The following is a 25,295-nucleotide window of genomic DNA, read 5'->3' on the forward strand; positions in this document are numbered from 1 at the left end:
GCACTAACAGGGGCGTTTCAACCGACAGCAGTTCACTTCCTCGAAACAAACAGATTACATGGTGTAGTACTAGTACTAGCCCAAAATAGGTTGTGGTGACGTGTTATGCTTCTGTTCAACTTCATGGATGTTATAAACATAACTCTGTTACGTACACATATGTCTACTCAATCAAGTCTGTTTGAAGCCTGATTTGAAAGTATCGTTTCCCGGGCCCCGTGGTGTATACAACAGTAAGGTGGTTCACATTAGAGATATTGCCTATGATCAACACATTCGTACACTTTTGCGATTGTAAATCTGGCGATCAACACACCTACATTGGGTCGAGTTTATGAAAGTTTTACAACCGGAAGGCCGACTACTAATATAACTTCCGACATGTCGCACCATATGACACGAACCGTGAAGTCTGATCCTTACTTACTATCTGATTCAGACAAATCATCGCTTCTGAATGGAAAGATATCTGTAGAAGTCCACGCAGACCATACACATACAACCACCAAGAATGGAAAGCAAAATTACTGGAAAGGGTAAGTGAAATGGCTTTCAGGGGAAAGTAACAGTAAATCTGCAATTGTGCTAATAATGGTTTAACAACAAATTTTGAAGAAAAAAAAACCAATTTTTGAAAAACGATTTTACAAATCAATCGAAAGTATTTCAAAGTACTTTTTGTGATAGATTAATTTATGATTTTTAACTTTTTGTTATGTGCATCGCCAAAATAGTAAAGGCAGTTGAGAAAGGTTACACTTTGGTCCTGAAATGTGTCTGTATCCTGCATATCTAAATTTATAGTGAAGCTGTTGGTAGAACCATGGATCTATTTATAGATCCATGGTAGAACACAAATCTTGTATTTAAGCAAAATCATACTAAATAAAGGTTTTAATTCATGTAAATACTTATGCTGTGGAAAGTAAAAATGCTGATAAACGTCATGCAATGTTAAGAACTCATGTATATTTCATGTAAATTTAGCATGACAATAAAGTATATAATAATAATATTAATATGTACACATTACCAGTAGTACATGTCTGTTCATGTACTACGCATTACCAGTATTACCAGATTTGTAGTATGTCCATTGCATATGTTTACATATACATTTGTGTAAATTTTATGTGATTTATTTTCAGTGCTACCAAATGGAAATGGACTGCTGCTCTATTTGTGCTTGGTGTTCTGAATTATTCTTGTCGCAATGTTGCTCCAGTTTCAGCTGTTGCCATGGGAACACAATTAGGATGGGACAAAGCACAGACAGTAAGTGACCACTTGTTATATGACCAATATGGCCATTTAATAGTGTTATTACTCTATGGGAAAATAAAACTTTAAAATATTACCTTGAAAACAAGGCGACCCCAAAATTTCAGTGACAGAAACAAGTTTCCATATGGCAAAGCTGGGAGAGATTTTAGAGTGGCACAAGCTGAGTTGATGAATTTTTTTACTCAAATGAAAATACTTGAAAAAGTGAAACTGCATTCCAGTATAATGTCAAAGTCAATGTACATTTTGTATGTACATGTATATTTAGAACAGTTGATTGGGTAGTAGAGGATTTCATGATCATTTTTGATATGTACATGTGTGATAAATAATACATCATTGGATCATTTAGAAGTTATACATGTATTAAGTATACCAGGTTTGTGTTCAGTCAATAGACCTGTTGCTGGTTGCAAGATGCATTTCGTGTCTCTCCATACAACGCCACATATTGTATACGCACTGAGGAATTTGCATGCGCTACTCCCCAGGGGGATGGTTGTCATTGATGGTGTTTAGTTTAGTCTTTGTTCTATAAAATCACTCATGGTAAGTTATTTCAAATGTAATAAAGACAAAACAAGACTAAATGTAACAACATAAGTGACGTCCTTTCACGCAATGCATCGTGGAACCAGAAAATCAACTAAATATTGCAAGTGGTGGAAGTGTACATGTGAATACAATACTGCAAGTACCTTTTCAATATGCAGTAAAAACTATCCAAAAATATGTGTATAAACTTGAAGCTTGTACAAAATGTACCTCTGTAAGAACCAAGTGAAATTTGTCCCTAAATTGCTTTGTTTGCTGGTGCTTGTCCAAGTCAGCAGATGTTTGAGAATGCAATATGTAATATATTTTGAATGAAATATGATATAATGTATGCTATCACCTGACAATACATGTACATGCATGTCTCTCGTTTTTCATTTTAAAGGGGCTTATTAACACTCTCTTTGTGTACACTTTTTAAAGAGTTGAAAAGGTTGTCACTATTTTGATGTATTTATTGAATTTCACACAAAACCAATGACATGATCTGTATTGATTTTTACCTTAAAGACCAATGATGGATTAGACTTTAAATTAAATTAATTGCATAGTGGACACTATGTACATTGTATATAAAGTTGGAAAGTTGGTCCAGAACAAACAAGATTGGGTTTAAAGTCTATACATGTATGCCACCTAATCAATCATATAAATGGAATTATTTTATGATTGATATTGAATTTTGCTGAGTTCATTTATTCTCAGGAATACGTGTGTATGCATATATATATATAACACCCAATCTGTGAAATTGCCCAATTCATGAAATGGGTAAAAAAAGCATGTGCGCATAAAGTGCTGTTTATTTTGTATGAGAGATGCAAGCATTGTTCCATGCAGATGCTTTGATGATGCAACAACAACAGTGCATCAATGCATAGTTAGCACCCCAATTGTGCAAGAATGATCCTTTTGTGATGCCAGCACTCAGATGATGTTTTATGTGAGCTGCACTGTAACTTTACCCAGTTCATGAAATAGGCAATCTTGTTGCCCAGGTTATGAAGTGGGTATTGTAAGATATGCCCAGTACGTGAAGTGGGCATCTTTTATAGGACACACACAAAACAGAATATGAATCAAACAACTTTATTATCATGTATTTACAAACTCATCACTTCACAATTCTTATTTTATTATAATTCAGTGTAGCTTGTGTTTTTAATAAAGTTTGATAATCAACACCCCAGTTCAAAACTCTTGCCCCCAAAAATTAATTTGGCCCCTTTTAGATCGTAATCAATACTCTCATTTGCATAAGGTTGATCATTCCATGAAGTGGGCAAATGCACATTTCATGAATTGGGCAGTTTCACAAATTGGGTGTAACATATTATATAAATGTGTACATATATATATGTATATATATGGCTGTATTGTAAATATAGTTGAGGATAACAAATCATCCTCTGTTAAATCCCTAGAATCTATTACTTATTTATGCTTTCCCCAATTTTTACTCTCTATAAGGGAACAAGGATATGTTATGGCAATATCTGTGTCTATCTGTCTGTGTGTCTATCTGTATGTATGTATGTATGTATGTATGTATGTCTGTCTGTCTGTCTGTCTACGTGTTTGTTTGGCTGTATCATAGTTTCCTCTAAAATGACTGGAAAATGTTAAAAAATGTATGTTAATAAATGTTCATCAAATACACTTGATAAACATCTTCATTGTGAGAATTGCAATAATTAATTATTTTAATAAACCTAACATGTACATATCAAAAATTGTTTTCTCCATTTGCCATCTACAGGGGTTGGTACTGTCAAGCTTTTTCTGGGGTTATTCCATGACTCAAGTACCAGCTGGATATGTCAGTGATGTGATTGGTGGAGAAGAAGTCATCACCATGGCAGCCATTGGTTGGGGGTCACTAACATTTATCACACCATATATTGTGTATGCATTTCCTGACAAGTCAGTTCAAATGACTGTATTAGTAATACAGAGAATTATATTTGGTACATTTGAAGGTATGTGGCAAGCATTGGTGTACTCATATATAATTACTTGCACACTATACACTTAAAGTGTAGCTATAACAATTTTCATCAGAAAACCAAGAATATTTTCACTGAAAATTATTAATTTAAAATACCAATAATTAGTTACTCTACACATACATGTCAATTACTTTGTCTACTGTATCTGTAAGTTAATACTACAATGTATTCACTCTTTCGAGAATGGAGATGTATTTGCCCGGCAGCTCATTTTACTTGTCCAGGGGAATCAGACAACCATTAAGTTTGAGCCCTGCACATGTACACAATACCTAGCAACAAGTCCATGCCCATAGTAACAGCCAAATGATAGTGTATATGGCATAGCTAATAACACAGGTAGTTAGGCAAGTAGATAAATGTTCAAAAAGTGAATACATGTATACCTAGCAACAAGACCATGCCCATAGCAACAGCCAAATGATGGTGTACATGTATATCATTATATGGCATAGCTAATAACACAGGTAGTTTAGGCAAGTAGATAAATGTTCAAAAAGTGAATACATGTATACCTAGCAACAAGACCATGCCCATAGTAACAGCCAAATGATAGTGTATATGGCATAGACAACAACACAGGTAGTTTAGGCAAGTAGATACACTAATCTATTAAACACTCAATAGTCACCCAGCAAATAAGATACCACACATGGTAATAGTAAACTTATGAAGAATATTGCATAGGTAACAACAGGGATGAATTGGGATGTGGATAAGCATTTCTAAAAAAAATATATCACATTAACTGTACAGATGTGCTACAACACCGTTGGCGCTGGGTTTTTTTCTGTATTCTCACTACATATAGTTTAACCAGAGAACCTGATTTCTGTAAGAGAAGAATAGTTTATTTTATGGTTCCAAGATGCATTGTACGAGAGTACGTCGCTTATGTTGTTACATTTAGTCTTGTTTTGTCTTTATTACATTTGAAATAACATTTTGATCAGTAAATTATGGCAAGACTTTTTGACATCTTTGATTACGAGTGATTTTATAGAACAAAGACTAAACACCTTCAATAACAGAGTGATTTTACAGGCGAGTCAAGGGTACGGTCAGGTGACAACTATCCCCCTGAGTAGCTCGTGCAGACCCCTCAGCACGTACATGTATACAATACATGGTATTGTATGAAAAGATGTGCAGTGCATCTTGGAACCAGCAACAGGTCTATACCTACATGTATACTCATAATATGTGTTACTTTGTTTTTATTTCAGCACTTCACTTTCCAGCTGTAATCAGCTTAGTAAGTAGAAAGATAGCAACAGAAAATAAATCCAGCATATATTCAATTATTGTTGCCGGAAGTCCTGCTGGGTTAGTTGATTTGTTTTATACATACATTGTAAGGTATTTTATGTCCATGTTGATCATGTCATCATTCATGGTTTTGGTAGTTCCTGTCATTGTAGCAGCAATGATGACCATGATGATGATGATGATGGACCGTTTTCACCTTTATATTTGTAACGATAGAATTTTCTACATTTATTTGGGACATTATCATTGCACTATGTACTTTACTAGAGTGTGTTTGCCCTGCTACCTTTGTATGCATTTTTTTTAGCTTTTTAAAATTGTAACAGGGTTTAAACAGGAATAAATGTTCCTTAAAAGATGATGATGATGATGATGATGATGATGGTGATGGTGGTGATGATGATGATGATGATGATGATGATGATGATGATGATGATAACATGATGATGATGATGATGATGATAATGATAAATGGAGTGTTACGAAGTATTGTAGTGAGATACTTCAAATGTTTTGCCTCATATGTGATATTTGTTTAATTGTAGGTTGATATTATGTGGAAGCCTTGGTTCCTACCTCTTGCACAAGTTCAACTGGGAAACAGTTTTCTATGTGTTTGGGGCAGCACCTATTATCTGGGCACTTGCAATTCGAATGTGTTTAATGAAGTCAGAAGGCCTTAGCATAGATTATGTGAAGAGGTCCTGTAAAGAATTATTTTGGAAAAAGAAGGACTCCTTGTCAGAGCCTATTCCTTGGAAAATTTGGTTCAAAAGTAAAGCCGTGTGGTAAGTGCAGAGTAAACTGTGATTACTTGTACATGTATTAAAGAAAAATTCTTGGCAGACGTCTTTCTGCTGTTATTACACTTGTACTGATACTGCTATCAACTTAAGTTTGACTGTAGGTGAGAAAATAGCACCTCAGACAGATATAGTGACATTATAAAAAAAATATATGTACACTGGTATATTATTGACCATTATAGAAAATAATCTGTTATCTTCATCACAGTGATACTAGTAAACATTTAATTCTTGATTTCATCTTTAGGGCAATGTTTGCATCATCATTCTGCAGTGGATATGTTTTCTTTCTTCTGTTCTCATGGTTACCAACCTATTTTGAAGAGAAATTTCCAGGAGAAAAGGTAAACCCTATCCTAACAGTGTTTGCATTATTAATTTGGATGAGTTGTCATCTTTGATACATTTGTCATTTTACAACAACAACAACAACAACAACAACAACAACAACAACAATTATTGTGAAAAAAAATTCTTACAACTACAATGAAATTTAAATGACCAGCATGAAAGGAATAGCCACAATTGTGATTGTCAAGATAAATTCAATTGACAAGACCCCTGTGTATATACTCTTTGGAAAGTCCAATTCAAACAATCAATGCCAAGTGTGGTATCTGATAACAGGAGGTTGTAAAATACAATATGCTATAATCTAGACTGAGTGAAACTGACCTTACTAGAAACACGACTATTTTCATAGATAATCTTGTAATACAAATGATTGAAACTTAGACTGAGATTGAACACAAGAGATCTATTTTAAGACCTTCTGTTATCAGATACCACACTTGGTGTTGATTGTTTGAATTAAACTTTCCAAAGAGTGTATACAGGGGTCTTATTTACCTCATGCAACTTTGGTCTGTTTTAAGCATCTACCCATCTGTGTATGTTCTGTGATTATGTAGTTGCACTACATTTGTACCCATAAATCCTGCTGACACCATGATAAATATAAATACATGTATGTTCTTTCTTGTTATTAGGGATGGGTATTCAATGTTGTGCCATGGCTAGTCAATGCACCATCCAGAGTGATTTGTGGATTCATCGCAGACAAATTGGTTTTAAAATACTCTGTTACCTCAGCCCGAAAAATTATGCAGGTATGGCAAAAGTATAAAGTGAAGCGTGATTCAAAAGGTTCAATCTGATTGTTGGGATGCCGAACAATAACAATATCAGTTTTGGGTCAGAAGGTTTTTTTTGTGCATCACTGCAATGTAAGTAAGGGATAGGAGAACACCAACATTTCATGTATTACTGGTACAAGGAATTATTTCAATTTGTTACTCTGCATATGAATAGGGGTCGGATTAAGATGACGCTCATTATGCTATGGTGACTTTGACCGTGTAACACACTTACAGAGCTCATTGAGTGCCATAGAACTGCTGTTTTTAGAGAGTATTACAAATGTTTTATTCCCTAATGTTCGACTACGGTGTGAATATTCATAAAAGAAATCAGTCACAGTATTTTTGAAATTTGTTGCATTTTGGGGACTGTATTCATGTAAATGTTGGCTTGATGCATGTTGGAAGTGTCGAGACACTGGCCCAGGATTGAAAATTAGCCTTTTAAAGTTGGAAATATTTACAAAAGCTCGTCGTAATATATTGTTTTTTCATTGATTCTCTTCTTGTTTCTTTGCCAGGGTTGCTATGGTCTAGGGATTACGATATGTCTACTACTCTTTACCTATACACATAGCTACAGTCTAGCCTTACTGACAGTAACTAGTATTTTATTGTTTGATGGTTTTAATTCATCTGGAGCATCTCTCAATCCAAATGATTTGGCACCTGAATGGGCTGGTTTCCTGTATGGTAAGTTAAATACATTCTTTTGTACATGTATGTCGCTTGGTGTGTTTCCTATATTATTAAGGTAGACACTATTGGCTGGTTTCCTGTGTGGAAAGTTAGGTACATGTACCCACATGGTTTCCTATATGGTAAATTACATCGGCACATCAATGGACTGGTCTCCAATATAGTAGGTTCACTCCAATGGACTGGTTTCTTGTGTGGTAATTTAGGCTGTAGATGTCAATGAATCGGTGATACTTTACTGATTTAATATACTTTACTATGCCTACATGCTGTCATCACCAACAACTGGACTTTGTGACAATTTTAAAAATCGTATGACATGATGATGATTGCAAGAAATGATGTTGCCTGACCTTTTGCCAATAACTGTGTATGAATGCATTACGTATGCAAGCATGTACTACAGATAGATAATATTCCTCAATATTTTCCTTCATTTAGCCAAGAAAGATATGAGTGACCTAAGGGGCCTTGTCACTGCAAGTCGCTAGACGAGTAGTGACAAACCCTTAGGTTACGAATATTTTCCAGCTGAATGAAGACAAACATTGGGGAATAATATACTTATACCTCTTCAAGCATAATGCATGAAAAAATCAGGAAAAGTAATAAATGGTAATTTGGAATGTTTACACTCGTATGTAGCACTGCAGAAACAGTGATGTAGACATGAGTAGTCAAGACATAGAACAATCAGGGTATACATCCATATTTTCTGTTTAAAGGCAATATTTTGGCTATGTATGGTATACAATTCTGTACCTTGAATGATGCTGTAATCATGAGCATCATCTCTTTGACAGGAAACATTTCCTTGCTATCATGTTTATTAACTACAAATAAAGTTGACCTTTGAAGCCCCCCCCCCCCCCCCCCCCCCTTCCATAATAATTTTCATTAGTGTATGAAATTTTCCACTGACAGGTTTCTCCAACACTGCCGGTGCCTTACCAGGATTCTTTGCTGTCTACATAAGTGGGTATATTTTACATTCCACTGGTAGTTGGTCTTCTGTGTTTAGCTCCACAGCAGTAGTTGGTGCCTTTGGAGCTATTGTCTTTGTTATCTTTGGCAGTGGGGATAAAGTTACCTAGAAATTATGTGTAAGTATATTGAAATTATTGACAGAGTTCCATGAACTTGCAGTGGACTGTTTTGGGACTTCCAATGTTTACACTGTCTTAATCACAAGGTGATTAGAATCACACAACAGAGGAACTGCTATCACCAACTTGTGTAATCTACCACATTGAAAAACAATAGAGTAAGTTTGTGCCAATCTTGATAGTAAAGCTCTGAAAACAAGCTGTTTATGAAAAAAAAATGTTTATACGTACAAATTTGTAATGATATTATCTATCTTGATATTTTTCATTTTCTGTCTATTTCAGACAGTTATAGTGCAATATTCTGCAGATCAGGAAATCAACAATGAATTGATCCATTATTTTGACGTCTCAATCAGGAGCTGTAAGAGAAATATGTACACTTTATGATAATGGATTAACAGCTAAATAATTTCCTAGTCTGGGTTTTTAATCGATAAGTAATATCTAAAACTCAGAGTTTATATACAAGAAATATTATATCAACAGCTTTCACATCGATTTTAGCATTAATTTCTTCCTAAAGTTATATCCTTATCATGAATAATTACAAACTATATTGTTCGTTCCTCAATATTTTCTTCGTTCAGCCCAGGAAAATATGAGTGACCTAAATGGTCTTTGTCACTACAAGGCAATGGACAAATAGTGACAACCCTTTGGTCACGAGTACTTTCCGGCTGAATGAAGAAAAATATTGGAGAATAACATAATTATAGAAGCGCCAGTAACATCAAAGGAATGGTAGGGAAAGTATGGATAATTTTGAACGTTTTGACTCATATTGACTGATATTTTGAACACAGCAGAACCAGTGACGTAGACACGCGTTGTCATGACATAGACTCACATTGTTGGGACGTGGAACAACCAGAGTATATATTTCATATATTTTGTTCTGAATGACTCGTACATGATATAATTATAAACTACACTACTTAATTTGCTGTTGCAAGTGAGATCATAGTTTTCTTACTAAGTGTAGTCTACACAGCATGATTATAATTGGAACAGTCAGTACTTTCCACTTTGAAGTGGTCACTCAGTAATTGTCTGAGTGTAACTGCAATGTTGTTTCATTCATCAGTCAAGGTTACTAGACACAACACTTTCAGTACCAGCAACAATTGGTTTTATCTCCATCAACACAATGTCTGAGGCATTATTCAATAACCACCTCTGAGAGTGTTACATTGTAACTATCTGTTTGTACCATATACAACTCTCATAGATACATGTTAACCATATTTTCATTAATGCTTCCATTAAGCAATATAGTCAAATGAGAAGTATTTACAATGGCTTCAACGATAGTGAAGTTGCGCACAGACTGCATTTTGCATCAAATTATGATCGCAATTGTACTTTGAGTATCAACAGTTTACATGTCCTATCCTGAATACTGATTAATGATCGGGTAACAGGTGGTTTGCAATATGTGACATAGTTAAATTATTACCAGATCATTAGCAGATCACAATACTGTACACCATATCTTGATGATAAAGAGTTCCTACTTCACAATATCATATGCATTCATTCACAGCTGAATATCAGTTTCACCCAAGAAAAAATATATACTTTCATGCAATTCAGTAAATTCCATTGTTACTGTTCTGAAATCATTTTCGTAAGTAGCAAGTTAGGATCTGCCAGCTAGTGAGTAAATAATTTTCAGTTTGGCAAATAAAATGAAACAATCATTATGAAGAAACATTTAGAAGAGTGCAATAACAGTAAAAATTACCATTTGAATGAAATTATTATAAACATGTTTAAAGGTTTTGAACAAAATATTATTTCAATTAAAAAAGGTATGATTGTCGCAATGAAAACCTTTCAAAATTAATGCAGTTATGATTACAATTACCATCTAAGTCAAATTATCATACACATATGTATTTAAAGGTTTTTGGTGAAACAGTAAGCATTTAGTTTAAAAAATCAGATGAATAAATTGTCAGAAAACAGTGCAATTGCCATCAAAATTATCAACTGAATCAAATTATCATACATGTAATGGTTTGGATATAACATTAAATATTTGAATTTATAAAACCTCTGATTTAAATTCAAGTAATAATGAGGGTAGAGAAAGAGAGGTAGATATAGCTAAATTGTCCAAATCATTGCAAACATGTCTACCTCATGTACATACTTGTCTCATGAACCTTTGTTTTCGATGAATAACCAGGATAGTTAATGAAATACAAGGCCACATGAATATTCTGCCTTTTTTTGCCAATATTATAATATATTTTTTGTATTTCACAATTTTCTATATTATATTTAACTATTTTACTTTCACTGCAGATTTTTTGAACAGGTTCAGAACCAATTTATGGATACAATATGTTATACCTTTTTTAATATGAAGAACCAGTTTTTGATTTATTTATAAACAGTATAATGATAACATTTTGATAGTGTAATATAACTACAAAAGGCATTTCATGGAATAAAAAGGCATAGAAATTCTATTCAACTACAGAAATGACTTCAACAATAGAGACATAAAAAACTGATTAACATGGGACTTGTGTTGAGGTACCATTTCAACCAAAGGAAAATAACACGAGGTTTAAAATTTCTAATATTAGCCTCTTAGTTCCGATGATGTTGTGTGTGTGTCTATGTATCAGTTGAGGACGAGTGGTAATTGTTTATATATGTAATGAGTGGTCTGTTGAAGTAGTGTGTTTCATACCCATATTCTATTAAAATCGTTCTATGGGAACATAAAATGTGTATGATACACACAGTCTTTCAGTAATCATTACATGTTCCTCAGCCTTCTGTAAATCATATGCTAATGTATAAATATCAGCATATAAATTGGTCATATAGACTGCATAGTCTACAGTATTGGCCGTGATAGTACGACATCGGTATTGTATACATTTTTTATGAAGAGAATCTTTATTCCAAGATATGTTTTCATTTTCACTAAATAATCCTTGTTCTATCTCTGATTTCATACCTTTCTGTAAAATTGTAAGTTTTAAGTTAAAATAGCCACAGTAATGAAGATAGAGTTTGTTTTGATAATTATCATGAAAAAACAAATTCCTATGCAAACAAATTTCTTATAAATAATATGCTCATGTTTGTTTAAAATGATATAATATCCAAACCCTACTTCAGGAACAACATCTGTGTATGATTAATGTGATATTAATAGTCAATCAAAGACCACTGTCTGAATGGACTGTGTATTGCCAGAAGTAAATATCAATTTTCAAAGTGCAAATCTATATTGAAATCTTTTTTTGAGGTTTAATTGTATTATTTTAACTTTATACAACATTTTTCTCCCTTAAAGGAGAAGTACACTAAATTCGCTGTTGACTGTTGACCTGTATATAGCATGCTGGACTGTCAATCTTTAGTATGCTGAACTGTCGACCTGTCATCGCATCAGCACAATAGGGTTGTATCTGCTGTCTGTATAGCAGATATGACCTTATTGCACTGATACGACACTGTACATAGTACGCTGGATTGTCAATATGTAGTATGCTGGATTTTTGACCTGGCAATCAGTCTCCAAAGCCTGTGAACTCAGTAATTTTTGAACACCTGATTATCTGCAACCTTTAATCATGAGGAGAAATAAGCATTAGATCTAGAGTAGCATATCAAGTGTTGGCATTCGATGTCAAAGGTCATGTTTCTGTATACAAGAAACTTGGTCACATCTGGGTTACTTGGTACAGTGAACATAACATAGGCAGAATTTGACTTAATCATGTGACTTATTCAACCAATCAGAGTCTCTGTGAATTACTGAGTTGAAAACTGTGGAGAGAACACTTGCAGGTGAACCATCCAGCCTTCTACATTGACTAAGTATTTTGTTTCTTTTCTGATAACTGGCACATTTTGAAATATTGTGTCAAAATTTAAATTGAATTCCATAAGACCACTTTTACTTTTGATGATACTCTCATGACAACAATATTGACTTTCGACATAGATGTTGGAGAAAGATATCTATGCTTTGTACTTTTGGTTAGAATTTAATAAAGAGATACCCATAGTATGCTACACTCAAACTCCTGGATGAAGACCTTTATCAAACTAGAAGTCATCCATTGTTTGGTTTGATTACTGACAGCATTGAAACTGTCACTCAGGGCTCCATACAATAGTTTGATGTGCAATTATGTTGCAAACATGTATGTTAGCATGTCAGCTTTTTAATAAACCATGTTTAACTGCCTGTCGAAAATATGTCCTTCAAATAATATAAAATTTGACAAAATGGCTCCGTTGAGGTTGCCTTCTAAAGAACAGATGTGTAGACCTTTATGGTCTTTCCTTGTTCTGTAATGCATTTCTTATATGTTGGAAGTTCATTTTATGTACATGTATTTATATTGTACCGTATACTCAGGAAGGGTAATTTCACAAGTGGTTGTAATTATGTACTTCAGGTTTGAATGACTGAAAAATAATATAATACTCAATGTTCAAACTTGACTTTAACTAAATAAAACCATATATATTTTGATAAGTATTTATTGTCATGACTTCTTGTTTTAAACCTATGGCATTCACTCAGTGTGAAGCTTCAGGCATGGCAGTGTGTGTGTATGTATGTATGTATGTATGTATGTATGTATGTGTATATGTATGTATGTATGTATGTATGTGTGTATGTATGTATGTATTTATGTATGTGTGTATGTGTGTGTGTATGTATGTATGTATATATGTATGTATGTGTATATGTATGTATGTATGTATGTATGTATGTATGTCTGTGTGTATGTATGTGTATATGTATGTATGTATGTATATGTATGTATGTATGTGTGTGTGTGTGTGTGCATGTATGTATGTATGTATGTATGCATGTATGTCTGAATTGTGTTTTATTGCAGGTCATAGGCTGTACATAACAGAATTCTAATTTAAATTATTTCTATCAAATATTGTAAAATGGATAAAATCAAGGGGTTACGTTTTCACGTATTAATTGACTATATATTTACTAGGAAATATAGACTAGTATGCTCATGTAACCAATTTCCCTGAAATTCAAAGCTAGAAATCCCCCCCTCCCAAAGTATGTCGTATGAAAGCTCGTTCTTTTCAAATAATACAAGAAATTGGGGGTTCACCACCTTTTTTTTTTCAAGGAAATATATAATCTGATATGTTTCCGTAGGTTTGATGTAATATATATTCGGCCGCCATATTGGATTCTAAAATGACCTTATTTTATTGTAGTTTTGATCTCGATTTTAAACATGTATATGATGCTACCCGATTTTCTTTCATGCCTCTGAGAATGTGTTTGAGATTTCTTGTACAAAAAAGTTAAGATTTTTTATTGGCAAGGCAAATTTACACTACTGTGAAGGACATCCCTATATGAATTCGTACGCGTGTAAACGTTTGGGTTACCACCACAAAAGATTAACTTTCTCTAACATTTTCAATAATATTTTTAGAAAGAAACATTACATCCATCGATTCTGAAAAGGGTAATACACTCGTTGGCACATAACCTTAAGACTCAGTATTTCGTATTTCTTACACAAGCAAAAATAATATGAAAATGTAAGAGTTTGGTACGTTTATTGTTTTTTAAGGAAGCTAGCATCGATTTTTATGAATATTAAAGTCAGTTACAGTATGCCCTGTCTTCTTTCTCTAATATTTGCTAATATTTTGGAAAGAAACACTATAAGCAGGTATTTATATTCATGAAGATACTCTTTATTTCATAACAAACGACATAAAAATCTAACAACAACATTAATAATGTGTTAACCTAACAATTGAAGAGATAACGTCGCGAACATATTATGGGGACCACTTTTGAAAGTGCGGTCCTTGATGGGGATCACTTTGGGATTAGATATCGAATCTACTATTTAAAACACCTCCAATGTTAAGTTTTAAGCTACCCCCCCCCCCCCCCGGCCCCCTTACTGTCACAGTGATATTTTCAGCGCCTATTTACGAGAGTATGTAGATACACAAACAAATATCCCCCGGAAAGGTTTCTAAGTCATTTCGAATTGTAAGCTTACAGTACCAGAAACTAAGCAACGAAATTTGACATCAGACTTTCAATTACCATCAAGACAAAAGTACTTGAAGTACAAAAGATAACTATTATACGATTCATTCCTGTGTTTAGGAGCATGAAAATGATCCCCAAGTGCGTGTACAATACGTACACATAGTTTCATTGTCGCCTACATAAAGGCCCCCTTAGTTGTACGTTGATAACATGTTTATTGCCACAGGATAAGTTGTATGCCTTTGATGTCATAACAATCTCCCTACTGCTACATTCCATAGAGCTGTTGGTCAGAAGGACCAGCAGTGCTCAGAAACTCTGGCTGAAAACTGTTGGTCTCGGACCAACGGACCAGCGTTAATTTCGCACACTGGTTTTGACGTCGTCGTTGTTGTTGCTGATGTGGTTCTTTGTTGAGAACAAAATAAGGATTATAGTGGTCTGTCAGTTCTTTATCGAAAGAGTGTCGAATTGAAATGATTTCTTGTCGACAATTCCGTGCCAGCCGTGTTTAAACAACAACATCAACAACAACAACAACAACAACAACAACAACAACAACAACAACAGCAACAACAACAACCAACACATTCCAAAGGACAGCTATCCTTTCCTTTCCATTGATAACAAAGCGAGAATAACAGATCACTATTTATGGTTTTCTTGTTGTTAAAATTTATACATCATATGACTTCCAGAAAATATCGTAAATGCATATAAATTGTACATTGCCACAGAATAGTCATGAGAATTTGTTATTGTCATAAATGCTGAAGCATACACAATGGAAGGCGAAGGATGTTGTCTATAGTCGAAGGACCTTGACATGGAACGATCTGCGCATGTTTGATCAGGGTCAGAAGTGAGTGTCAGCTGAGTGAATAGCTGAGTTAATAGCTGGTTTAGGCCTATAGTACGATGAACGGGGATGCTGTTGATGACGAGGCGGGAGACAGCCGTCCAGGGGAAAGTTTGCTACTTGACGATGGTAATGAAGAGGAAGTGTCTGTACATACAGATTTTGTATTCTGGACAAGGTGGGTCTTTATGAAGCCGATATTTTAGCACGAACTGTACAACTGTATCGGTATGTATAGTCCTGCTTACATGACGGTGCACGAGTCTGTATTACTGACTTGACTCTAAACAGGAGGGGGAGGGACAATTGTCAGAATCGAGTCCCGAATTCCTCCGTATGCAAGCAGGACTACGGTATGTAGAACTACATACTCAGTATCATAACAGTGAGACTCTGAACGAACCCGTGCTGTAATTACACCCGAGGTATTACACTCACTGTTATTGTTATAGATGTTGTCCCTACACACAGGGACACGTTTGCTTATTATTGCCTATCGGGTTGCCTACACCGTTGTTTTCCTAATATCACACGAATCCTGTTACTACAAATGTATCAATATACCCTCTATAATAGAAGATTAAACTAGTGGTAGTTCTTTCCAAGGTAGAAGAAATCAGTCTAAACGTTATTATATTTACCTGTAAACAGGCAAATCAACAATCTAAGAAATACTATGCGTCCACAATTCCTACCCATGAGATAGCGACGATTGCCCTCATTATTCATGCTTGCAGTTCAACCATATATATTGTATACACCAAAGACTGATTATTTTTACGAGGAATACCAAAATCGTTTCTTTGTTAATTCCGGACATATTTTGATCAATGGAATTTGAAAGGAAATGGTTATAATACTAGGGTTAAAGACCCCCACATTAAGCTTCGCGAAACAACACGTTGATATCTCAGATCATGATATAGAAATTCTTATGCATGCCAGGAAATCTCTCCTATTTGATGATAATATTCCATGGGTTAAAAGAGACAACAAAGATATGTTTGACGTGACTATGGGAAGTTATGATGGAGCCGAGATTTGCGAACGAGTGGGTTCCTACATTCGAAGTACTATTGCATCGCAGTACTCTAAAGACCATGTAGGTCTATACAGGGATGACGGTTTAGCTGTTTTCCACAAAATATCGGGTTACAAGACAGAACAGATAAAGAAAAACATCACAAAGATCGTCAATGACATCGGTTTGAAAATAACCATCGAAGCTAACCTGAAGATTGTAAATTACTTCGATATCATATTAGACCTTTCCGGTGGGAAATATCACCCATACAGAAAACCAAATGACAACCCAGTCTAGTCTACATCAATTCACAGTCGAATCACCCACCGGTTATCATCAAGAATCTCCCAGCAGCCATAAATAGAAGACTGTACGACATCTCATGTGATCATAATGTTTTCAATCAGGCAGGACCCCTTTATGATGACGCACTCAAAGCAAGTGGCTATAAAGACAATCTTGCTTACACACACACACACACACACACACACACACACACACACACACACGTACACGTACAAATATATATATATATATATATATATATATATATATATATATATATATATATATATATATATATATATATAGTTAATCTTGTGAAAATATAATACTTTACTCCCTCAACACCAAATAAAATATTTAGAATCCTACAAATGAATGAATAATTTGATTATGCCTTTGCTTAGACAATTTCATTACCCTTATTTTTCAGAAAGGAGGAAATGGTATGGGGATTGGCGATATTTCTTTTAAGTGCCCTGACTATCGGCTGTAGAAATATTCTACCGGTTAGTGCTGTCGTCATGTCCGAGCAGTTTGACTGGGACAAGTCTGAAACGGTGAGTGCAACTTTTCACGGAGAAATGGAGTTGGTATGGCATTTCACTGATGGGACACACTGTTTTTTTACAGTCAATATTTTTACTATTTGATCATGTCTAGTCTTTGCTTGAATCTGTCGGTTTCCACATGGAGACATAATCATCATGCATACATTTCTTGTATTTGCTTGTGTTTACTCACTTTGTTTCCAAATCACATACAAAACCTAACCTTTTACACATTTTGGACATTTTTTGAAAAGTCTAAATAAAGTGAGTAATTTATGACAAAGTTACAAAGCCTACTTGGACTATGTTGTTTCACATTGTTTAAAGTTCTAAAATAGATATCAATTTCTCATCCATATTACCAAGTAAAATTTATTTTCATGGAGTTATTAATTGATTGATTGATTGATTGATTGTTTGTTTGTCTGTTTGTTTGTTTGATTGATTCATGCATGCATGCATGCATCTATCCATCCATCTATCCATTCATCCACCCAGTAAGGTAATACAATTAACCAATTATTTAGCAATTGCAATACAATGATAACAGTTTACATTTAAAACAGAGTTGGCAATATTGGTATCACCCCAAAAATAGTTTTTAGATATTTGAGTGATAAAGTACATTTTATTCACAGGGTTTAGTGTTATCTAGCTTTTATTGGGGATACCCTACAACACAGATATTATCAGGATATCTAAGTGATCGATTTGGTGGTGACCAGGTAGCTACTATAGCTGGTATTGGATGGGGTATACAGACAGCCATATTTCCATTCTTTGTTTATACATTTGATGATAAACCGTCACAACTAGCATTCCTTGCAGTAATTAGAGTCATATTTGGTATGACTGCAGGTGAGTGAGAATGTAAATACGAGAATATGGATTTAAAGGAAAAGACGAAGCAGACTTATTTCTGTCTTTAGTACACTTGTATTGATTACTGCTATCAACTTAAAGGAAAAGTGCATTTAGACTCATTTCTGCCTTTAGTACACTTCTATGAATTACTGCTATCAACTTAAAACGAAAAGTCCAGTCTGACTTATTACTTGCATTGATTACTGCTATCAACTTAAAGGAAAACTCCAGTCAGACTTATTTCTGTCTTTACTACACTTGTATTGATTCTTGCTATCGACTTACTTTCTTTGTATTCGTCAAAACAGAGATTAGGGTGAATATGATGTCATAATTGGCTCATAATGGTCAAACACATGTCAAGTGCAGTGGTGCTCATATACAAGATTTCAAAGTTAAGTTAGTTACATAGGTGCTATTTTACCACCTACCCAAAATCATATTTAAGGTGATAGCAGTAGTCAATACAAGCGTATTCAGGGTGAAAATAAAAGTCTGATTAGACATTTTTTTTGGGGGGGGGGACTCTTGTTAAAATGTTAGCAAGTAATCGTACTGTTCGTATAATATGAATTGCAAATCGCACATTCAGACGAATGAAATGATGGCTTGAAATTGTAAGTAAGATAATCAGGATTTGATTGGAGAACAAATCCGATTGTCTATGGATAAAGTCTTTGTTGTATAGTAACGATTCAACCTAACCCAGGAGATCTTCTTCAAGGCATAAAAAGATTGAAATGAAAGAGGAAAAGTGAAATTTATCTAAAAAGACAGCATGAAAGAGAAAAGCATGTAACACTTTTAGGACATTTACACTGGCGTTTAATTGAAGTTTATCTGTTCACAAGTGCTTGGCAACAACGTTTAAGGAACTGTGCAATTTCAACGTTTGGAGCACTGGTATTTCAACAACAACAACAACAACAACAACAACAACAACAACAACAACAACAACATTATTTAAGCAGAGTTACTATACGACTTATATAGTTTAACGGGAAGTGAGACCAGCTCGGCATTAGAGCTTGGATATTGTAATTCTGCCCAGTGACGTCTTTCCATGAACAATTGTCCATCTTCATATTTCATTCGTCCATTTATATATCCATAGCATTTCATTATCCAACCATTGCCAGTCTAACGGTTATGAAAGTACAGGAGAAGAGGCGAAATTTGTTCTACACAACAGTAGGGACTGGGGCATCACTAGGGTAGGTTTTAAAATAGACCCACTTGGCATTTACACTAGAAATAAATGTGCATGTATTTTATTTCTGATCGGCAAATGTACTAGGAACGAACTTTGTTATCTTTACTCGTGTAAATATACAAATCCTCATAACTTATGACTCAATCCACGTCGAAAGTCTGACTTTTATTTGGAAAAAATGACATATAATTTCTCAGTATTTTTCTTCATTTGGCCGAGCATAATATGATCGACATAAGAGGCCTATTCACTACGAGTCGAATACAACAAGCAACGAAATCTTATGTCACAAGTTCCGACTGAATATTGAAGAATTATATAAATGTGCCTGTACAAGCTTAAATGAAGAATGATCGAAATGATAACGATTCTTATTGTCTTAATTCATATTTCTAGATATGCGACAGCATTATCGCAATATAGAATGACCATGTAATAAATCCTCTATTTTGTTTGCGAAGGCGTACATGATTTTCGAACTGTATAATATCCAAAATGTTACATGCATTATAATTGAAATGTATTCATATTTCTTGCAGACTAATAACAAGTGGAAGTGTATGTTCGTACCTTTTAGACAAATATGGCTGGCAAGTCAATTTTTATCTTTTTGGGACATTGTCGATTCTTTGGGTTTGTTTAGTAAGGATAGTTCTTATGAGAAAGAAATGCATACAGCGATGTACAACAAGAAGGAGGAGGTCTCAGGGTGAAATAACAACCAAGGAAACTTGGAAAATATTGCTCCGACATCGAGCATTCTGGTAAGTAGATAACAGCTGAAACCCCATCATACCAAACCATTCTAGGTATTTATAGCATCTAGATAAACAGGAATTTATATACAGAGAATCATTACATCGCCAATAATTTCCTTCATTCAGCCAGGGAAGATACGAGTGCCATAAGGTGTTTTGTCAGTTTAGTTCAAGGACGAATAACGACTAATCGTTTATGTCACCATTATTTCCAGTTAAATGAAGAACAAAATTGGAGAATAGTAGAATTATGATACATGCGCAAGCTCTCAACTTTAAAGTGAATGTAGAAAATATAACGTTTAGACTCCCATTTCGAGCACCGCAGAACTAATCAATGTAGACGCACGTTTTCGGGACGTGCAACTCAGACGGCGCTTAGAACGACATAATTCCACATTTTCTGTTTGAATGCATACAACTTGGCTCGTACATGGTTTAATAGCTCATACCTTAAGACTAACCGTTTTGTGAAAATATAATATAACACATGTGTCATGTTGTGGAACTATCGTTGAGGGACGAAAACAAGAAAACATAAGCTTATACCAAAGAGAAAATGTCTCTAATTGAAACATTCAAATATAACTATTGTCCTATTGTGTGTTTCTGTTAGTATTTATTTCACAATTGATGTTACAATGTTAGTATCTAATTGGAGAGTCCAAAACGAGGTTTTTAATAAAAACTAAAAAGTGCTACGATGGCCGATAATCTTACTGTTTTCTTTATTTCATATAGGGCGATGCTCATTATCAATTTTTGTACTGGTTATGCCTGGCATTTACTATTTAACTGGCTACCAACTTTTTTTACTGAAAAATTTCCCGATGAAAAGGTAATAATCTACAAAGTTGTTAACATTCTATTCGGTTGCTTATGAAATGTTGAGGATGCAAGAAACAATCCTAAAGGGTCATCCCTACCCACAGTGCTTCATGAGATTTCATGCTGACGTTATTGATGGTAAAACGTAAAGGTGCTGCATGCGCAGTCTTCTTACTCAAACTTACACGACTCCGTCATGAACAATAAGTGAAATCCACTGTTGGATAAAAAATACGCTAACACAGGTTAATCATATTTTAGTCTGGATGCCAACTGTGGTGAAGGTATAAATCGTAACGATACTGTATAGGAACTAGACTAATATTTATGAACTATTTTATGAAATTTGATAGAAATAGTGTCCAGCACAAAATATATTTTACATAACTTATAACTTATATGATATATATGCAATATATGATGTGGGTGTCTGGTACAGTCTACTATATTTAAAAATACACAACCTTGAAAAATATGATGGTGTATTTGAAATTTGAAATAAACTGTCGAGGACAATACTGTTGTTGATTTTGGCCCTATTCACTTCTGTTTACTGTGAGATCGTGAATAAATGGCAATATCATGTGACTGATGTTGTCCAATGGCATGGTGCTATGTTGGTATTTCTGGTCTGTTCGCTCTGTTGAAAATGGCAGACAGTTTGGTTAGCAGTGAGATCGTCGCCTAAAGTTATCGCTTTGTATTGGCGTTCTCGACCAGGAAATCTAACTTGCACTGCTTTGGTGAGAAGCCGGAAGGTCTGGAGAATGGTGTAGTGATGCGAGAAAGAGATTTGTCCTGCTACCGTTCTAAAACCAAACTTGTGTGTGTTGTCTAATTGCACAGTTTTGTAGGCTGTGCAAATTTATTTCAATATATTCAATTTTACAAAGAATGTTGTATTTGAAATGTTATCTTCAACAGGGCTGGGTGTTTAACGTTGTACCTTGGTCGGTTGCTGCTCTACCTTGCATACTTAGTGGTTATGTCGCCGATCGAATGATATCAAACGGAATTAGTAAAACCACAACGAGAAAATTTCTACAGGTACAGGAAAATATTTCAACTTCATAACTTTTTTATATAATCATCACAATTGGATAGCACTAGTGACTTTTGCACAATAAAACAGTTTATGGGGAATCAGACTACACTGTTGAACAGTAAAGGGACAGAAGCTGGGTTAATACCTTTTTGACATAATTGTTGCTGCATCAGAATGTCGCAATATTCTACTTTCATACTGAAGATACCTAAACGTCACTTGCAAGTGGTTGAACTGAAATTTTATATTGAGACATAACTTATAAACGACCCAATAATATACCTCTTTAAACAACATAATTATAAAAAAAAATGTCTAGGCAGTCCCTATCATGAAATCAATTGTTCTAACAATCCATAAAACAGTTGTAATGCCATGGCTGTGAAGGCATGCATCGAAATTAAGAATATACTAGAATAGTTAATGAGATTTTATGCAAGTATTTTGACGTGAGAAAATATATATAGGTTATCAACGCAGCTTATATCACTTGAAGTTGTAACAGGTATGGAATATTACAAGTCAGTTAAAGTTCTTAAATCTGTCGTAACTTTGATCATAAACAGTGGAGGGGAGCTGTCCATGCGTTGATAAATATATAAATATATAAAAATTGATAAACATTGGTATTCGACCCTGATTCATGTGTTTCTCCGTCTTACAGACAGTGGCTTCTTTGGGTTATACCACAGCACTGATGTTTGTTGGACACATGACATGCTTTGCTACAACGTTAACAGCAATCACATACGCCTTTTGTATGGACGGCATAGGTAATGCTGGGGCATATGCAAACACTCAAGACTTGGCACCGACTCATGCTGGCGCAGTGTACGGTAAGTTTTGATTTTCCATAGTAACCTATTTTCAGATCACAGTGACTTTTCCCCCATAATTATTACATTTCAACAACTAGAACGATTCAACAGTAATTATTAAAAATATATGTATATAATTATCAGAAAATTATAAGCATCCGTAATCAATATACACTTAGGTGAAATACCGTTCATAGACCATTCAAATAAAAATGACTTTTTTCATTTTGATATCATTTACACAGCAATTAATAACATTTGAACATCCACAGCCACAAGTCTTGTGATATATCGAACTATAATCAAAATATTATGTAAGCTTATATTACATATTCAATCGATAATTTGCAGAAACCTCACTTAAATAAAGAATTGTCAACACATAACACCAATACTAAAGGAACTTGCACTGGTTGCCATTACAGTGCAATATAGAATTGATTACAGAGTTCTACTGACCACTTATAAAGCATTGCATGGCCTTTCACTGCCTTACTTATCGGATACCCTCCGTGAGAAGCCTAATCGCACACTTCGGTCATCGGTCAAATATTCACTGTTTGAACCCAATTAACGACTTAATTCCCTTGGTGGCCGTGCTTTCTCACGTGCCGCACCGCGTCTTTGGAAAAGAATTGCCACTGGAGCTTCGACGGACACCCACAGTCAATGCCTTCAGGAAGATCCTTAAAACATACTTATTCGCGAAAGTTTTCAATATATATGTAGCACCTCTGCACTTTCGTATTGGATACAGTACAGGCACTGTATAAATTTTCTGATTGATTGATTGATTGATTGATGGATTGATTGATTGATTGATTGATTGATTGATTGATTGATTGATTGATTGATTGATTGATTGATTGATTGGTTGGTTGGTTGGTTGGTTGGTTGGTTGGTTGGTTGGTTGGTTGGTTGGTTGGTTGGTTGGTTGGTTGATTGATTGATTGATTGATTGATTGATTGATTGATTGATTGATTGATTACATTTTATAGTTTCCATCAAACATTCCTTTTTCGGTCACCCATAGCATGATTATCATTGAACATTGAAGAGTATTACTACAGATAAGTTTGACATACACAGTGTGATTCATCAGTAAAGACATTTAGAAATTAGATACCCTACCTGTTAAGGTAGAATGTCCCAATTTCCTTGAAAATCATCAATTCTCTCCAAATGTTGCCATATGAAAGCTTGTTACTGGTCCTTTTGAAATAATGAAAGAAATGTTGTGATTCGTTGTCTTATTTTCAAATAATTCCGCAATATTTTATTTTCCAATATATTCGACGGCCATATTGTATTCTAATATGATGAAGTGTTGATGTCCTTTTGACCTCTTTTTATTTTTATTTTTCCTCATATCGGTTGTAAATTATAAACGCGGTAATATCGAGAAAAAAAGTTGTAGTCACATTGTATTGCTTTGAATATTGAGTTTTACTACTTTCCGCAATTTTCACCGATTTGGATAGTGACTTAGTAATTAGAAACTTGGATGACAAAAACCCAAATTACTTGAGAAGGTATTCTACGTAATTACTGGTGTACAAGTCTCTTAAAGTAGAATATGCCTGGGAATAAACGCTTTAAACTGTTACTTTGTTCAAGGAAACCACAACCCATTATCAAATAAATACAAATCTGGGAAAACTAAAAATAGATAAGCAAGTGTAATTTTTGAAGATACAAACGAAGAATGATTATTTTATGAACTTCATTAAAAATTACACAAATGTTTATTTATGTGTATGGTAATAAGGACTGCGTCATTTAGGTCAGGGGTCAGATACACTAGAAAATGTGATCTCTAAGATTTGTGATTTGTTTTATTCAAACAGGAGTTATGAATTCAGTCGGTTCAATACCAGGATTTCTTGGTGTCTACATCAGTGGTCATATAATGGACTATTTCAACAGTTGGAGCATTGTCTTCAGTATAACCGGTTCTATATCATTTATTGGATGGATAGTCTTTGTGATTTTTGGAACTGGAGAGAGAATTGTATAAATTGCTGTATGAGTAAATGTGTACCACTGTATGACTGATTGCATAGTGGTCGGAAAATTGCAATAACAAAGTTTACTTTTTTTTATGAAGTCGTTACCCATTCTCCGTCCAGTAAATCTTCTTCTACAGTA

At 34.5% G+C, this 25,295-nt stretch overlaps 1 protein-coding gene and 1 pseudogene across 2 annotated transcripts in view; both read left to right on the forward strand.

Moving 5' to 3' along the window:
- Positions 1-381: 381 nt before the first annotated feature.
- On the forward strand, positions 382-9,237 carry LOC144445852 (voltage-gated purine nucleotide uniporter SLC17A9-like; annotated as a pseudogene). Its single transcript, XR_013481930.1, has 10 exons — positions 382-471; positions 1,149-1,275; positions 3,599-3,818; positions 5,075-5,174; positions 5,663-5,905; positions 6,171-6,267; positions 6,913-7,032; positions 7,584-7,755; positions 8,686-8,864; positions 9,153-9,237. The product of XR_013481930.1 is annotated as a voltage-gated purine nucleotide uniporter SLC17A9-like (transcript).
- A 6,581-nt stretch (positions 9,238-15,818) lies between these two features.
- The window catches only part of LOC144445854 (voltage-gated purine nucleotide uniporter SLC17A9-like), a 10,478-nt gene continuing 1,001 nt past the window's right edge, over positions 15,819-25,295 (forward strand). The window contains exons 1-9 of the mRNA XM_078135495.1: positions 15,819-15,941; positions 17,503-17,629; positions 18,259-18,478; positions 19,599-19,698; positions 20,237-20,461; positions 21,197-21,293; positions 22,208-22,330; positions 22,993-23,164; positions 24,995-25,295. The exon at positions 24,995-25,295 is cut by the window's right edge and continues 1,001 nt beyond it. Coding sequence (XP_077991621.1) covers positions 15,823-15,941; positions 17,503-17,629; positions 18,259-18,478; positions 19,599-19,698; positions 20,237-20,461; positions 21,197-21,293; positions 22,208-22,330; positions 22,993-23,164; positions 24,995-25,164 — 1,353 coding nt within the window. The 5' untranslated portion in view covers positions 15,819-15,822 and the 3' untranslated portion in view covers positions 25,165-25,295. The remainder of the gene's footprint in view (positions 15,942-17,502; positions 17,630-18,258; positions 18,479-19,598; positions 19,699-20,236; positions 20,462-21,196; positions 21,294-22,207; positions 22,331-22,992; positions 23,165-24,994) is intronic.

Source organism: Glandiceps talaboti, chromosome 14 (genome assembly GCF_964340395.1).
Source record: "Glandiceps talaboti chromosome 14, keGlaTala1.1, whole genome shotgun sequence".
Lineage (NCBI taxonomy): Eukaryota > Metazoa > Hemichordata > Enteropneusta > Spengelidae > Glandiceps > Glandiceps talaboti.